We start from the raw sequence: 15,139 nt of genomic DNA, 5'->3' as shown, positions 1-15,139 counted from the left end.
TCAATATTTTATCGCATTAAAATACATAATTAGGACATCGGTTGTATATGCTACAGTGACTGACGATGTAATGTATGATTATATCCTTAATTTAAAAGAAACTAATTTGATTGACAGATGACGTGCATACGTTGAATTTGCGATTCGACTATATACAGGTCAGTGTCTGTGATATATTAAGAAAATGATGTTGATTCTGTTTGAATGTACAATACAATTATTGTAAGACACATGTCTTACAATAATTGTTTTTCACATATTTTATCGGAATTAATAAATATGTAGTATACTTATATGATTATTTTTTAAATTTCAGATTCAAAGAAAGAAATCCAAAGTGGCCAAATATAAAAGTTATAATGACAGATAAAAGTGCTGCTGAAAGAGATGTCATCAGTAAAGAATTTCCTAATGCAAAGAAATTAATATGTCTGTTCCATACTTTTCAAATATTCCAAAGAGAAGTCACAGTAGCAAAATTAAAAATAACTTCTGAGGAAGTCAGATTATCACTGGAATTTTTAAATAAGATAGCATATTCAAAAAGTGAAGATGATTATGAAAGTATCCTGAGTAATATGAAATTGAAATTGCCAGATTCAGTAATAAAATATTTTATGAAAAACTGGAACCCAGTTAAACAAGAATGGGTGAGATGTTTTACAAAATATAGCGAAAATTTTTATAATTTTACAAACAACAGATTGGAAAGTTTAAATGCTAAATTGAAATCTGTTATTTCAATATACAGTTCTTTTCATGAATTTATTAATAAACTATTCGTTTTGATAAAAATGAAAAGAGTACAGAAGCAGAATGAATATAGTAAAATGATATTAAAAGTACCAAATAACCTATCCAATTTAAATATGCAATTCTACAAGCATCTCACTCATTTTGCCTATCAGCAGATAGAAAAAAACTTACTCGATATTCAGACAGCTGACAGCCCTTTTATATTTCAAAAAATTGATGAAGCAACTGTTTTTTGCATAGCGGAAAAAGATACGATTCTAATTTCAGAAGTGCAATGTCAATGTAGCTTTTTTATATCTATGAAATTACCCTGTAAACATATATTATTTTATAGAAAACATTTAGGCATTGAATTATTCAGTGAAGACCTTTTTGATATCAGGTGGACAAGAAAATATATTGAAAATGTGCACGGTAGTTCATTGGAAACATTTTGTATTAACGAAGATGTTCCTCCATATGAATTTGAATTACCAAAAGTAAATATTTCTTGTACCAATATTCTGACAAACAGAAAAACATTAACATCACATGAAAAATTTAAAAAAGCCCAGGCGGTTTGTCTAAAATTAGCTACATTGTGTAGTGAAGTATCTACAACAGAATTTCAAGATAGAATGGATATATTAATAAAATTGGAGCAAAACTGGCAGGAATTGGGAAAAGTTCAAATAATAAATGTTAAAGATACTCGGGACATTAATTTAGAAATACAAAGTACACTCGATCAAGGTTTAAATGCACTAGTTGATCACAATTATTTTAATCATTGTGACATATCCAAGCCAAACGAAAGGAAAGGCTTACATGAACTTGAAATTATTCAAGATTTTCAAGAAGTACTAGAACTTCAAGAGGAAACTGTGCCAGAAATTATATGTGACATGGATCATGATACTGAAGATGACATATCATTTATTAATAATATAACATTGCCGGTATAGTACATTTTTATACTTGTGTAATGAATTAAAATTTTTATTAAATACGTATTTTGCAGAGTACTGTCAAACAACGGGGTAGACCAAAAGGAAGATCGTTAACAACCATTGGCTTGCCAAAAAAGCGAAGAAAATTGCAATAAATATTTTTGTTATCGACTTTTTAAATAAACAGATTTTGTTTAAAGAAAACTTTTTTTAAATCCACAGTAAAAAGTTTACAAGTGTGGAATTGCAAAAATGTGTAGATTTCTAATTATCAAATAAGATACAGGGTGTTCCGTTAAAAAAACTATTCAGCCAAGATCGTATAAATCATATCATCCTGTAGAACTTTTGTATTTAACATTTTCTTGTAAGTCCAAAAATAAGGAAGTTAAATAAGGGTGACAATTATAACCAATCAGTCTATAATTTGTTTATTGACTACATGTTCATTAAGCATTAATTGACGATGATGCTAATGCATGTCGAGAGAACAGCACCTCAATCATATTTTTAATACCTTAATCTAATCTGTAACATGTAATACACTTTATTATACCTATGTTTCCTGAAAAAGATTGATTTAATTAACAATAACAAATAATTATTTACCGTTGAAAGTTAATACTTTGCTACAACTCAAACTTGCACTTGCACCATTCAAATTGATAAACCCCGCCCCCATCGATAACCCCACCTTTTCGGGAAAATAATTTTTCCATTACAATCCCACGTACGGGATTTTATCCACTTCCTATATTTTATTCAATTTTCAGAATATTCAGTGGTGTCGAAATTCCTGAGTTCTTAGTGACAGCGCCTCTCTGTATCTTTGTCACTGGTGGATGAACATCGCGGCAACTTTTTTATTTTTGATTTTAGGAAAAGTTTCCTATAAAAGTTATATGGTCCTTTGAAAGCTTCATAAATTCTTTAATAAAAATGGAATAGTCGCAATTGGTCGCTTCCGACGCGCTTCCCCGAAATTTAACAAAAAGAAGTTCGTTAAATTCGATCGATAAAGACAAAAATTACAGGGATACTGAAACATATAAGCGATATACATGTCCTCGGAAAGATAAAACGAGTCTTATAAGAAATAAAAAGTTAACAGAAGAATTAAATTATGGCTTTCTCGGATTCAGATCTACTTATTTTTGAATTTCAAATACGTTGGAAATTTAGTATTTAATTTTTTTTGACTAATAAAACGCCCTTACAAGTAAATAAAATGTTAAGAAAAAATTCTCAGTATGTAATATTGCAACATTTCAATGTCGTATTCTACTTTAATCTTTAACTTGATTTCAAATATTTTTCATTAGTGTATGTGTTCTTTCTGTCGGATCTCCGACAGTGCTCCCAAAAACCCCCACAAACCAAATTTGGCGCAAATCTGTTATTTTTTGCAAATTCGTGATATCTGACCTTAATTGACCCGTTTTTTTTGAGGTTAGAAAAGGAACCATCAATTCTCACCGCGGATTCACGTTCGGCTGGGTCTTAACCATATAAATGAACATTTNTCTACTATTCTACTTCCGAATCAAGAGAAGGAAATAAGAACAAACGTTGTTTTTGTCAAGGTGATTGTTAAACAGACTGAAATGTATAGACTGGTGTTACATAGGTATAAAACACTAGTGTACTATTAACACCATAATACATCTAAAAACAGTTTTTAATTTCTCATGTGGATCTTATTACCATTAGTGTATAATACAACTTCCATAAATAATTTTCATCAAGTTGTCAATTAAATTTTGATAAAATTAAAAAATTTTAAAACAACAAGACCAAGATTACATTAAAACACAACATTCTGTTGCACCGCCTGGTGATTGGTGTAATTTTTTACCAGAATTTATTCAACCTTTCAGCGATGACATTATCTCGAACGTAGACTAACGATTTGTCATTGTAAAGGAATCATTAATACTGGTGAAGCTAAGACTCAGGGATTTTTAGTTGATAGTTCCAGCCGTGCAATGTTGGTTGCCTAAGCTCGGTGGCCACGTGACTTGTAATCATTTATCATTTGTGAAAGCTCTGTGTGTATAAAACACTAGTGTTTTATATGTGTTATCATTGCAAAATAGGCACATTATAACATTATAAGTTGATTTGGATAAGAAATATTTATTTATTAATATTTGAAATATATATGAAATTAAAAGAGGTTATTTATTTTTGGAGTATGATGTTTTACCCTGATTTGGGCTATTCGGCAGATAAAATAAATCAAAACGTATAATTTTAACTGCAGTTAACTGCGCAAGAGTTGGAGCAAGTTTGTGTACAAAGCCAAAAGCACTCCATAAATTTCAGCAAAAGCATAATGTAATGTGGCAATTAAGCGCAAAATGCAATTAGAGTGGCTTATGTTTAATATCACAACAAAGCCCGGCTGGCTCCTAACCCGCATTATCTCCTAACCTCGACGGAGTTGGTCGATCTATTTATAAAAGTATATTTTTATCATCAAACATCTAAATATTTCGCTACATCTTGTAATGGTTAAAACATGGAAATAAATTTGAAACACCCTGTCTGTAGAGTGTTTGATTAGTTATATTTGCAAACTTATTTTTTGTTTGCCATGTCATGGTATGGCATACCTACTGGGAAATAAAATTACTAGCTATACGCAGTCATAATCTCGCACGATTAACTCGAATTGTTAATATAATCATTCTTTCTCTCTTTTTTCCCCTAAAAAAATGAAAAAGGAACAATTACATAGCAACACACCGACATGCTGGCTCATAAAATACGTTTATTTTTTTTTCTTCCAGAAAATAATTTGTTTATGATTCTACAGACCGTTTTTTAAGTCTATATTTTTAAGAGATTGTTCCTGGTGTTATTTTACACTAAAAACCCTTAAGTGAGGCGTTTATACATATGCGCAATTTTTTGTCCAGCATTTTAGAAAATCTTAGCAAACAATATCTCGTCACTGTACCAGTTATATCACTTTTCGTCAGGGTATAGAACAACTAACAATACATTCAAAATAAGGGAAAAAACATATTTCCGTTTCCTGAATTTTGCACTCCTGTTGAACGTACAGAAAATCGCGTACGGTACTATAAATATAATCACACCATGCAGTATGATTTTATGAAACTGTTAACATATGCATTAATCACAATTATTGAGCATCTTTACAAATTTGCTCGACAAATCGGGAAAGGTACATTTTCTGCTGTTTACATGTCCTCCGTGATTTTTCAATGTGAAAAATAAAAGGAAGTTGCTCTAGTTTAGCGTTATGCTTTGTCACTTTCTGGGTGGATCTACTTATTCTATCATTATCTTATAGCTGTTTTACATTGACAATTTATTCATGAATAAATTGACGAAGTTCTTTATGAATTAATTCACGAATTTATTGGTAAACAGTGTGGTTTTACACTGATACAGACTTTGTCAAGTTTTTTGACGTACGAATCAGTTCTACCAATGAATCAAAGAAGCAAATAAATTTCAAAAATGTCTCCTTCCCACTCATAATTGTACTGATACAACAGCGGTACCGTACTCTAAGTAAAAAATAATTTTCCCGAATGGGCGGGGTTTACCAATTTCAACGGCGAGTTGTTTACTGTTTCCTTTAACCATAACCCTAACCCTAGATAAATACAGTTCAGACAATTGCGTTTATTTTTGTTGTGTTAAATTTTATATATACCTAATTTTATTTTATATCTTGTGTTAAGTACAATGAAAGTTGGCGATCATTTTACGAGTTATAATGACTTGCAAAGTGCAATTAATGAGTATGAAAAAGAAAATAGGGTGCAGTTCTGGAAGAGAGATTCTAAGACGCTAGAGAATGCTAAAAATCATTGTCCAAAGATTTTTGAAAAGGCAAATAGGGATTTGAAATATTACATTATAAAATATTCATGCATTCATGGAGGACAAAAATTTAGACCAAATAAAAATAACAAGTCAATACGGAAACATGAAGGGTAATGCTTTTCAACATTTACTAAAATATATAAAGTACCCCCAAATATTAGGTATCTTTTTTTATGTTGTAGAACTTTAAAACAAAATTGCCCCGCAGAAATCAATGTGAAAATATCGGATGATGGAAAGTCGCTACTGATTAAATCTATGAATATTAACCACAATCATGAAATTCCTACAGAGTAAGTGAATGGAAAATTAGCTCGATATAAAAATTTTATATTTATATAATTCCATAGATGTAAAATTAGCTAATTAGCTAAGTAATATTAAATAATTTTATTTGTTATAGAGAAATATTTAAACATTTACCAAAACAAAGAAGACTTTCAGACGAACATAAAAAATGTGTTTTGGAAATGATGAAACTAAAAATAAATAAGAAATTACTTCAGGCAGACCTAGTTGAAAAAACAGGGAACTCAATATTGTTGCGTGACATATCAAATATTGTTAAAAACAGTCAGGGAAAAGACAACCTGCAAGAAATGATCAGCATTTTAAAAGAAAAATATCACTGCTTAATTGATGTACAAACGGAGGAGAATACATTTCAAGGAATTTTTTTTCAAGAGGAAATGCAAAAATGTTTTTCTCTGTTTCCTGAGATACTTTTCCTAGACGGAACTTACAAATTATTAAACAATCGGTGTCCTGTTTATGTGATGGTTGTTGAAAATTCCTTTGGTACCACTGACATTGTTGGAATTGCTATCATAACAAAAGAAGATAGTGAATCTTTAGGCTGGTTTCTCAATGTATATGTATTTTGCTTTTTCATATGCTTAAAATTCCTCCGACATAGACTTCACATATAAACTCTTGCCTGTAACTATATAGTTGAATCGCAAATTCAACGTATGCACGTCATTAACGTGATACAATTTTTGTACTGTAATAATTAATAATGGCAACATAATTATCAATATTTTATCGCATTAAAATACATAATTAGGACAACGGTTGTATATGCTACAGTGACTGACGATGTAATGTATGATTATATCCTTAATTTAAAAGAAACTAATTTGATTGACAGATGACGTGCATACGTTGAATTTGCGATTCGACTATATACAGGTCAGTGTCTGTGATATATTAAGAAAATGATGTTGATTCTGTTTGAATGTACAATACAATTATTGTAAGACACATGTCTTACAATAATTGTTTTTCACATATTTTATCGGAATTAATAAATATGTAGTATACTTATATGATTATTTTTTAAATTTCAGATTCAAAGAAAGAAATCCAAAGTGGCCAAATATAAAAGTTATAATGACAGATAAAAGTGCTGCTGAAAGAGATGTCATCAGTAAAGAATTTCCTAATGCAAAGAAATTAATATGTCTGTTCCATACTTTTCAAATATTCCAAAGAGAAGTCACAGTAGCAAAATTAAAAATAACTTCTGAGGAAGTCAGATTATCACTGGAATTTTTAAATAAGATAGCATATTCAAAAAGTGAAGATGATTATGAAAGTATCCTGAGTAATATGAAATTGAAATTGCCAGATTCAGTAATAAAATATTTTATGAAAAACTGGAACCCAGTTAAACAAGAATGGGTGAGATGTTTTACAAAATATAGCGAAAATTTTTATAATTTTACAAACAACAGATTGGAAAGTTTAAATGCTAAATTGAAATCTGTTATTTCAATATACAGTTCTTTTCATGAATTTATTAATAAACTATTCGTTTTGATAAAAATGAAAAGAGTACAGAAGCAGAATGAATATAGTAAAATGATATTAAAAGTACCAAATAACCTATCCAATTTAAATATGCAATTCTACAAGCATCTCACTCATTTTGCCTATCAGCAGATAGAAAAAAACTTACTCGATATTCAGACAGCTGACAGCCCTTTTATATTTCAAAAAATTGATGAAGCAACTGTTTTTTGCATAGCGGAAAAAGATACGATTCTAATTTCAGAAGTGCAATGTCAATGTAGCTTTTTTATATCTATGAAATTACCCTGTAAACATATATTATTTTATAGAAAACATTTAGGCATTGAATTATTCAGTGAAGACCTTTTTGATATCAGGTGGACAAGAAAATATATTGAAAATGTGCACGGTAGTTCATTGGAAACATTTTGTATTAACGAAGATGTTCCTCCATATGAATTTGAATTACCAAAAGTAAATATTTCTTGTACCAATATTCTGACAAACAGAAAAACATTAACATCACATGAAAAATTTAAAAAAGCCCAGGCGGTTTGTCTAAAATTAGCTACATTGTGTAGTGAAGTATCTACAACAGAATTTCAAGATAGAATGGATATATTAATAAAATTGGAGCAAAACTGGCAGGAATTGGGAAAAGTTCAAATAATAAATGTTAAAGATACTCGGGACATTAATTTAGAAATACAAAGTACACTCGATCAAGGTTTAAATGCACTAGTTGATCACAATTATTTTAATCATTGTGACATATCCAAGCCAAACGAAAGGAAAGGCTTACATGAACTTGAAATTATTCAAGATTTTCAAAAAGTACTAGAACTTCAAGAGGAAACTGTGCCAGAAATTATATGTGACATGAATCATGATACTGAAGATGACATATCATTTATTAATAATATAACATTGCCGGTCTAGTAGGTACATTTTTATACTTGTGTAATGAATTAAAATTTTTATTAAATATGTATTTTGCAGAGTACTGTCAAACAACGGGGTAGACCAAAAGGAAGATCGTTAACAACCATTGGCTTGCCAAAAAAGCGAAGAAAATTGCAATAAATATTTTTGTTATCGACTTTTTAAATAAACAGATTTTGTTTAAAGAAAACTTTTTTTAAATCCACAGTAAAAAGTTTACAAGTGTGGAATTGCAAAAATGTGTAGATTTCTAATTATCAAATAAGATACAGGGTGTTCCGTTAAAAAAACTATTCAGCCAAGATCGTATAAATCATATCATCCTGTAGAACTTTTGTATTTAACATTTTCTTGTAAGTCCAAAAATAAGGAAGTTAAATAAGGGTGACAATTATAACCAATCAGTCTATAATTTGTTTATTGACTACATGTTCATTAAGCATTAATTGACGATGATGCTAATGCATGTCGAGAGAACAGCACCTCAATCATATTTTTAATACCTTAATCTAATCTGTAACATGTAATACACTTTATTATACCTATGTTTCCTGAAAAAGATTGATTTAATTAACAATAACAAATAATTATTTACCGTTGAAAGTTAATACTTTGCTACAACTCAAACTTGCACTTGCACCATTCAAATTGATAAACACCGCCCCCATCGATAACCCCACCTTTTCGGGAAAATAATTTTTCCATTACAATCCCACGTACGGGATTTTATCCACTTCCTATATTTTATTCAATTTTCAGAATATTCAGTGGTGTCGAAATTCCTGAGTTCTTAGTAACAGCGCCTCTCTGTATCTTTGTCACTGGTGGATGAACATCGCGGCAACTTTTTTATTTTTGATTTTAGGAAAAGTTTCCTATAAAAGTTATATGGTCCTTTGAAAGCTTCATAAATTCTTTAATAAAAATGGAATAGTCGCAATTGGTCGCTTCCGACGCGCTTTCCCGAAATTTAACAAAAAGAAGTTCGTTAAATTCGATCGATAAAGACAAAAATTACAGGGATACTGAAACATATAAGCGATATACATGTCCTCGGAAAGATAAAATAGATAATTATAAGAAATAAAAAAGTTAAAAAACGAATTAAATTATGGCTTTCTCGGATTCAGATCTACTTATTTTTGAATTTCAAATACGTTGGAAATTTAGTATTTAATTTTTTTTACTAATAAAACGCCCTTACAAGTAAATAAAATGTTAAGAAAAAATTCTCAGTATGTAATATTGCAACATTTCAATGTCGTATCCTACTTTAATCTTTAACTTGATTTCAAATATTTTTCATTAGTGTATGTGTTCTTTCTGTCGGATCTCCGACAGTGCTCCCAAAAACCCCCACAAACCAAATTTGGCGCAAATCTGTTATTTTTTGCAAATTCGTGATATCTGACCTTAATTGACCCGTTTTTTTTGAGGTTAGAAAAGGAACCATCAATTCTCACCGCGGATTCACGTTCGGCTGGGTCTTAACCATATAAATGAACATTTGAATATAGAAAAAAAAAATTGTACTTTTTCCAGCACTTTTTCGTGAATTTTTGTTATTTTTGACCTGTTTTTTGAGGTTAGAAAATTCCTGTGATACTATAGCTCATTTCAGACACCGAATTCATAATCAGGAAGCAAAAATACTACGGATAACATACAACAACAAGAGTACAGACAAATTTTTTTGTGTGGCTGTGTAATTAATAAAAGAAGTCACTGGGACTGAAAATCGATTATTCTAATAACCGATTTCAATTAAATAACTTCATTATTCAAGAAAAATTATTTTAAAAATTTTTAGAAAATTTGAGCAATTCAATTTTTAATTTTTTTATGTAGTAGGTAGGTAGAATAGGCAGGTAATTTTGAACATTTCAACACATGATTTGATCAATTAAAAAATCAACCTCCCAGAATGTTTTTTTATTTTTCCTCAAAAAAAAAATAAAGTGAAGAAGATTACAACACTTAACTGCAAACATAACTTGTCTTGTCATCATGGTACGAGTACAATAATATTTGTCATTAAACCCGATTATTTTTAGGCCAATGTTATAAATTTCATGTGAATTCTTCATTCATGTACTTCTCTTAAATAAGTAGAAATTAACTAAACAACAAAGGCAAATTATTTTAGAACTTCTGAATGTTCTCTGTTTCAAACTAATTCAAATTTACCATATTTANTGAGTATGAAAAAGAAAATAGGGTGCAGTTCTGGAAGAGAGATTCTAAGACGCTAGAGAATGCTAAAAATCATTGTCCAAAGATTTTTGAAAAGGCAAATAGGGATTTGAAATATTACATTATAAAATATTCATGCATTCATGGAGGACAAAAATTTAGACCAAATAAAAATAACAAGTCAATACGGAAACATGAAGGGTAATGCTTTTCAACATTTACTAAAATATATAAAGTACCCCCAAATATTATCTTTTTTTATGTTGTAGAACTTTAAAACAAAATTGCCCCGCAGAAATCAATGTGAAAATATCGGATGATGGAAAGTCGCTACTGATTAAATCTATGAATATTAACCACAATCATGAAATTCCTACAGAGTAAGTGAATGGAAAATTAGCTCGATATAAAAATTTTATATTTATATAATTCCATAGATGTAAAATTAGCTAATTAGCTAAGTAATATTAAATAATTTTATTTGTTATAGAGAAATATTTAAACATTTACCAAAACAAAGAAGACTTTCAGACGAACATAAAAAATGTGTTTTGGAAATGATGAAACTAAAAATAAATAAGAAATTACTTCAGGCAGACCTAGTTGAAAAAACAGGGAACTCAATATTGTTGCGTGACATATCAAATATTGTTAAAAACAGTCAGGGAAAAGACAACCTGCAAGAAATTATCAGCATTTTAAAAGAAAAATATCACTGCTTAATTGATGTACAAACGGAGGAGAATACATTTCAAGGAATTTTTTTCCAAGACGAGAAAATGCAAAAATGTTTTTCTCTGTTTTCTGAGATACTTTTCCTAGACGGAACTTACAAATTATTAAACAATCGGTGTCCTGTTTATGTGATGGTTGTTGAAAATTCCTTTGGTACCACTGACATTGTTGGAATTGCTATCATAACAAAAGAAGATAGTGAATCTTTAGGCTGGTTTCTCAATGTATATGTATTTTGCTTTTTCATATGCTTAAAATTCCTCCGACATAGACTTCACATATAAACTCTTGCCTGTAACTATATAGTTGAATCGCAAATTCAACGTATGCACGTCATTAACGTGATACAATTTTTGTACTGTAATAATTAATAATGGCAACATAATTATCAATATTTTATCGCATTAAAATACATAATTAGGACAACGGTTGTATATGCTACAGTGACTGACGATGTAATGTATGATTATATCCTTAATTTAAAAGAAACTAATTTGATTGACAGATGACGTGCATACGTTGAATTTGCGATTCGACTATATACAGGTCAGTGTCTGTGATATATTAAGAAAATGATGTTGATTCTGTTTGAATGTACAATACAATTATTGTAAGACACATGTCTTACAATAATTGTTTTTCACATATTTTATCGGAATTAATAAATATGTAGTATACTTATATGATTATTTTTTAAATTTCAGATTCAAAGAAAGAAATCCAAAGTGGCCAAATATAAAAGTTATAATGACAGATAAAAGTGCTGCTGAAAGAGATGTCATCAGTAAAGAATTTCCTAATGCAAAGAAATTAATATGTCTGTTCCATACTTTTCAAATATTCCAAAGAGAAGTCACAGTAGCAAAATTAAAAATAACTTCTGAGGAAGTCAGATTATCACTGGAATTTTTAAATAAGATAGCATATTCAAAAAGTGAAGATGATTATGAAAGTATCCTGAGTAATATGAAATTGAAATTGCCAGATTCAGTAATAAAATATTTTATGAAAAACTGGAACCCAGTTAAACAAGAATGGGTGAGATGTTTTACAAAATATAGCGAAAATTTTTATAATTTTACAAACAACAGATTGGAAAGTTTAAATGCTAAATTGAAATCTGTTATTTCAATATACAGTTCTTTTCATGAATTTATTAATAAACTATTCGTTTTGATAAAAATGAAAAGAGTACAGAAGCAGAATGAATATAGTAAAATGATATTAAAAGTACTAAATAACCTATCCAATTTAAATATGCAATTCTACAAGCATCTCACTCATTTTGCCTATCAGCAGATAGAAAAAAACTTACTCGATATTCAGACAGCTGACAGCCCTTTTATATTTCAAAAAATTGATGAAGCAACTGTTTTTTGCATAGCGGAAAAAGATACGATTCTAATTTCAGAAGTGCAATGTCAATGTAGCTTTTTTATATCTATGAAATTACCCTGTAAACATATATTATTTTATAGAAAACATTTAGGCATTGAATTATTCAGTGAAGACCTTTTTGATATCAGGTGGACAAGAAAATATATTGAAAATGTGCACGGTAGTTCATTGGAAACATTTTGTAATAACGAAGATGTTCCTCCATATGAATTTGAATTACCAAAAGTAAACATTTCTTGTACCAATATTCTGACAAACAGAAAAACATTAACATCACATGAAAAATTTAAAAAAGCCCAGGCGGTTTGTCTAAAATTATCTACATTGTGTAGTGAAGTATCTACAACAGAATTTCAAGATAGAATGGATATATTAATAAATTTGGAGCAAAATTGGCAGGAATTGGGAAAAGTTCAAATAATAAATGTTAAAGATACTCGGGACATTAATTTAGAAATACAAAGTACACTCGATCAAGGTTTAAATGCACTAGTTGATCACAATTATTTTAATCATTGTGACATATCCAAGCCAAACGAAAGGAAAGGCTTACATGAACTTGAAATTATTCAAGATTTTCAAGAAGTACTAGAACTTCAAGAGGAAACTGTGCCAGAAATTATATGTGACATGGATCATGATACTGAAGATGACATATCATTTATTAATAATATAACATTGCCGGTATAGTACATTTTTATACTTGTGTAATGAATTAAAATTTTTATTAAATACGTATTTTGCAGAGTACTGTCAAACAACGGGGTAGACCAAAAGGAAGATCGTTAACAACCATTGGCTTGCCAAAAAAGCGAAGAAAATTGCAATAAATATTTTTGTTATCGACTTTTTAAATAAACAGATTTTGTTTAAAGAAAACTTTTTTTAAATCCACAGTAAAAAGTTTACAAGTGTGGAATTGCAAAAATGTGTAGATTTCTAATTATCAAATAAGATACAGGGTGTTCCGTTAAAAAAACTATTCAGCCAAGATCGTATAAATCATATCATCCTGTAGAACTTTTGTATTTAACATTTTCTTGTAAGTCTAAAAATAAGGAAGTTAAATAAGGGTGACAATTATAACCAATCAGTCTATAATTTGTTTATTGACTACATGTTCATTAAGCATTAATTGACGATGATGCTAATGCATGTCGAGAGAACAGCACCTCAATCATATTTTTAATACCTTAATCTAATCTGTAACATGTAATACACTGTATTATACCTATGTTTCCTGAAAAAGATTGATTTAATTAACAATAACAAATAATTATTTACCGTTGAAAGTTAATACTTTGCTACAACTCAAACTTGCACTTGCACCATTCAAATTGATAAACACCGCCCCCATCGATAACCCCACCCTTTCAGGAAAATAATTTTTCCATTACAATCCCACGTACGGGATTTTATCCACTTCCTATATTTTATTCAATTTCCAGAATATTCAGTGGTGTCGAAATTCCTGAGTTCTTAGTAACAGCGCCTCTCTGTATCTTTGTCACTGGTGGATGAACATCGCGGCAACTTTTTTATTTTTGATTTTAGGAAAAGTTTCCTATAAAAGTTATATGGTCCTTTGAAAGCTTCATAAATTCTTTAATAAAAATGGAATAGTCGCAATTGGTCGCTTCCGACGCGCTTCCCCGAAATTTAACAAAAAGAAGTTCGTTAAATTCGATCGATAAAGACAAAAATTACAGGGATACTGAAGCATATAAGCGATATACATGTCCTCGGAAAGATAAAACGAGTCTTATAAGAAATAAAAAGTTAACAGAAGAATTAAATTATGGCTTTCTCGGATTCAGATCTACTTATTTTTGAATTTCAAATACGTTGGAAATTTAGTATTTAATTTTTTTTGACTAATAAAACGCCCTTACAAGTAAATAAAATGTTAAGAAAAAATTCTCAGTATGTAATATTGCAACATTTCAATGTCGTATTCTACTTTAATCTTTAACTTGATTTCAAATATTTTTCGTTAGTGTATGTGTCCTTTCTGTCGGATCTCCGACAGTGAACCCAAAACCCCCACAAACCAAATTTGGCGCAAATCTGTTATTTTTTGCAAATNTTTCTCATGACCACTTTTTGCCCTCTATCGAATGGCATAATCTATTTTTATATGTAACGTTTCGTCTCTCCAGGACCATCATCAACTTTATTGGTGGTAATAGTTTAAATAACTATATATGGATTTCACAGGGTCTAACGACACTTACAGTGTACGATTCAATAAACAAAGAAATCTAAGTAAAAAATTTAAATACATTTGGAACGAATACACTGACGATGAATTTTTCGAGACAAAACGTCTGAATCTGATTCGGGCTGAGGCAGTATAGTATTTGGAGGTCATGAAAGCTTGCAAAAAATGTAATAAAATTTCCAAGGTCGTATTTAAAAAAATGAAGTTGATGATGAAAGACGAAATGTTACATATAAAAATTGATTATGCCATTCGATAGAGGACAAAAATGGTTATGAGAAAGTGTTCTTCTTTTTACAATATCAAG

At 29.7% G+C, this 15,139-nt stretch overlaps 2 protein-coding genes across 2 annotated transcripts; both read left to right on the top strand.

Moving 5' to 3' along the window:
- The first annotated feature begins 5,323 nt into the window (after window positions 1-5,323).
- On the top strand, window positions 5,324-6,952 carry LOC108914561. Its single transcript, XM_023456096.1, has 4 exons — window positions 5,324-5,659; window positions 5,732-5,842; window positions 5,953-6,418; window positions 6,899-6,952. The coding sequence occupies exons 1-4, from the start codon at window positions 5,409-5,411 to the stop codon at window positions 6,950-6,952; spliced, it is 882 nt and encodes a 293-aa protein (XP_023311864.1). The 5' UTR covers window positions 5,324-5,408.
- A 3,340-nt stretch (window positions 6,953-10,292) lies between these two features.
- Window positions 10,293-13,301, top strand: LOC111692227. Its single transcript, XM_023456095.1, has 5 exons — window positions 10,293-10,301; window positions 10,486-10,679; window positions 10,748-10,858; window positions 10,969-11,206; window positions 13,143-13,301. Exons 1-5 carry the CDS (start codon window positions 10,293-10,295, stop codon window positions 13,299-13,301), a joined length of 711 nt encoding a protein of 236 aa, XP_023311863.1.
- The last annotated feature ends 1,838 nt before the right edge of the window (window positions 13,302-15,139 follow it).

This window comes from Anoplophora glabripennis, unplaced genomic scaffold (assembly GCF_000390285.2).
Source record: "Anoplophora glabripennis isolate ALB-LARVAE unplaced genomic scaffold, Agla_2.0 scaffold1156, whole genome shotgun sequence".
Taxonomy (NCBI): domain Eukaryota; kingdom Metazoa; phylum Arthropoda; class Insecta; order Coleoptera; family Cerambycidae; genus Anoplophora; species Anoplophora glabripennis.
This window is presented reverse-complemented; position numbering and strand designations above follow the sequence as displayed.

Bases quoted from the DNA above. Each gene is read 5' to 3' on its own strand.
- LOC108914561 (XM_023456096.1), top strand. From the start codon at position 5,409: ATGAAAGTTGGCGATCATTTTACGAGTTATAATGACTTGCAAAGTGCA. The intron at 5,660-5,731 runs GTAATGCTTTTC...TTTATGTTGTAG, and splicing joins TCAATACGGAAACATGAAGG to AACTTTAAAACAAAATTGCC. The intron at 6,419-6,898 runs GTATATGTATTT...TTTAAATTTCAG, and splicing joins CTTTAGGCTGGTTTCTCAAT to ATTCAAAGAAAGAAATCCAA.
- LOC111692227 (XM_023456095.1), top strand. The intron at 10,680-10,747 runs GTAATGCTTTTC...TTTATGTTGTAG, and splicing joins TCAATACGGAAACATGAAGG to AACTTTAAAACAAAATTGCC. The intron at 10,859-10,968 runs GTAAGTGAATGG...TATTTGTTATAG, and splicing joins AATCATGAAATTCCTACAGA to AGAAATATTTAAACATTTAC.